The sequence below is a fragment of the Caenorhabditis briggsae genome (genome assembly GCF_000004555.2).
Source record: "Caenorhabditis briggsae complete genome, chrI, whole genome shotgun sequence".
Lineage (NCBI taxonomy): Eukaryota > Metazoa > Nematoda > Chromadorea > Rhabditida > Rhabditidae > Caenorhabditis > Caenorhabditis briggsae.
This window is the reverse complement of record NC_013489.2, coordinates 7,899,047-7,901,525: the sequence shown is the minus strand read 5'-3', so window position 1 is coordinate 7,901,525 and position 2,479 is coordinate 7,899,047. Positions and strand designations below refer to the sequence as shown.

At 45.3% G+C, this 2,479-nt stretch overlaps 1 protein-coding gene across 1 annotated transcript in view; it reads right to left on the bottom strand.

Annotated features, from left to right (window-relative positions):
* The window catches only part of CBG21351, a gene marked incomplete at both ends in the record, with an annotated part of 10,148 nt that overhangs the window by 3,913 nt on the left and 3,756 nt on the right, over positions 1 to 2,479 (bottom strand). The window contains 2 exons of the mRNA XM_045237817.1: positions 12 to 1,925; positions 2,055 to 2,479. The exon at positions 2,055 to 2,479 is cut by the window's right edge and continues 3,516 nt beyond it. Coding sequence (XP_045100880.1) covers positions 12 to 1,925; positions 2,055 to 2,479 — 2,339 coding nt within the window. The remainder of the gene's footprint in view (positions 1 to 11; positions 1,926 to 2,054) is intronic.

Genomic DNA, 2,479 nt, shown 5'->3' with positions numbered 1-2,479 from the left:
GATTTAATGACTGTTCATCCTTCTTCTCGGATTCTTCAACAACAACTGGAATAACGTGTTCTGGCAGCTTCTCGTAGCTGAATTCCGTTGGATAGGAGCTGACTTCGGTTGTGAGAGGAATGTCGTGGATGTTGGAAGCACGATGAGTTGAATCGAGTGGTCCTTCGTATTGTTCCGAGATTGGATAGTCAAGATGAGATGGTGACTTCTTGAACAATCCAGTGATCTTGGACTTCAATGACTGTTCATCCTTCTTCTCGGATTCTTCAACAACAACTGGAATAACGTGTTCTGGCAGCTTCTCGTAGCTGAATTCCGTTGGATAGGAGCTGACTTCGGTTGTGAGAGGAATGTCGTGGATGTTGGAAGCACGATGAGTTGAATCGAGTGGTCCTTCGTATTGTTCCGAGATTGGATAGTCAAGATGAGATGGTGACTTCTTGAACAATCCAGTGATCTTGGACTTCAATGACTGTTCATCCTTCTTCTCGGATTCTTCAACAACAACTGGAACAACGTGTTCTGGTAGCTTCTCGTAGCTGAATTCGGTTGGATAGGAGCTGACTTCGGTTGTGAGAGGAATGTCGTGGATGTTGGAAGCACGGTGAGTTGAATCGAGTGGTCCTTCGTATTGTTCCGAGATTGGATAGTCAAGATGAGATGGTGACTTCTTGAACAATCCAGTGATCTTGGACTTCAATGACTGTTCATCCTTCTTCTCGGATTCTTCAACAACAACTGGAACAACGTGTTCTGGCAGCTTCTCGTAGCTGAATTCGGTTGGATAGGAGCTGACTTCGGTTGTGAGAGGAATGTCGTGGATGTTGGAAGCACGGTGAGTTGAATCGAGTGGTCCTTCGTATTGTTCCGAGATTGGATAGTCAAGATGAGATGGTGACTTCTTGAACAATCCAGTGATTTTGGACTTCAATGATGGTTCGTCCTTCTTCTCGGTCTCCTCGATGACAACTGGAACAACGTGTTCTGGCAGCTTCTCGTAGCTGAATTCAGATGGATAGGAAGTGACTTCATGAGAAAGTGGAACGTCCTGAAGGTTCTCGGCACGATGAGTTGAATCCAATGGTCCATCATAATGCTCGGAGACTGGATAGTCAGCATGAGCAGAAGACTTCTTGAACAATCCGGTAATCTTGGATTTCAATGATGGTTCGTCCTTCTTCTCGGTCTCCTCGATGACAACTGGAACAACGTGTTCTGGCAGCTTCTCGTAGCTGAATTCAGATGGATAGGAAGTGACTTCATGAGAAAGTGGAACGTCTTGAAGGTTCTCGGCACGATGAGTTGAATCCAATGGTCCATCATAATGCTCGGAGACTGGATAGTCAGCATGAGCAGAAGACTTCTTGAACAATCCGGTAATCTTGGATTTCAATGACTGTTCATCCTTCTTCTCGGATTCTTCAACAACTACTGGAATAACGTGTTCTGGCAGCTTCTCGTAGCTGAATTCAGATGGATAGGAGCTGACTTCGGTTGTGAGAGGAATGTCGTGGATGTTGGAAGCACGATGAGTTGAATCGAGTGGTCCTTCGTATTGTTCCGAGATTGGATAGTCAAGATGAGATGGTGACTTCTTGAACAATCCAGTGATCTTGGACTTCAATGACTGTTCATCCTTCTTCTCGGATTCTTCAACAACAACTGGAACAACGTGTTCTGGCAGCTTCTCGTAGCTGAATTCTGTTGGATAGGAGCTGACTTCGGTTGTGAGAGGAATGTCGTGGATGTTGGAAGCACGGTGAGTTGAATCGAGTGGTCCTTCGTATTGTTCCGAGATTGGATAGTCAAGATGAGATGGTGACTTCTTGAACAATCCAGTGATCTTGGACTTCAATGACTGTTCATCCTTCTTCTCGGTCTCCTCCATGACAACTGGAACAACGTGTTCTGGCAGCTTCTCGTAACTGAATTCTCATGGATAGGAATTGACTTCATGAGAAAGTGGAACGTCCTGTAGGTTCTCGGCACGATGAGTTGAATCCAATGGTCCATCATAATGCTCGGAGACTGGATAGTCAGCATGAGCAGAATACTTCTTGAACAATCCGGGAATCTTGGATTTCAATGACTGTTCATCCTTCTTCTCGGATTCTTCAACAACAACTGGAATAACGTGTTCTGGCAGCTTCTCGTAGCTGAATTTCGTTGGATAGGAGCTGACTTCGGTTGTGAGAGGAATGTCGTGGATGTTGGAAGCACGATGAGTTGAATCGAGTGGTCCTTCGTATTGTTCCGAGATTGGATAGTCAACATGAGATGGTGACTTCTTGAACAATCCAGTGATCTTGGACTTCAATGACTGTTCATCCTTCTTCTCGGATTCTTCAACAACAAATGGAACAACGTGTTCAGGTAGCTTCTCGTAGCTGAATTCCGTTGGATAGGAGCTGACATCGGTTGTGAGAGGCAATGTCGTCGGATGTTGGAAGCACGATGAGTTGAATAGAGTGGTCCTTCG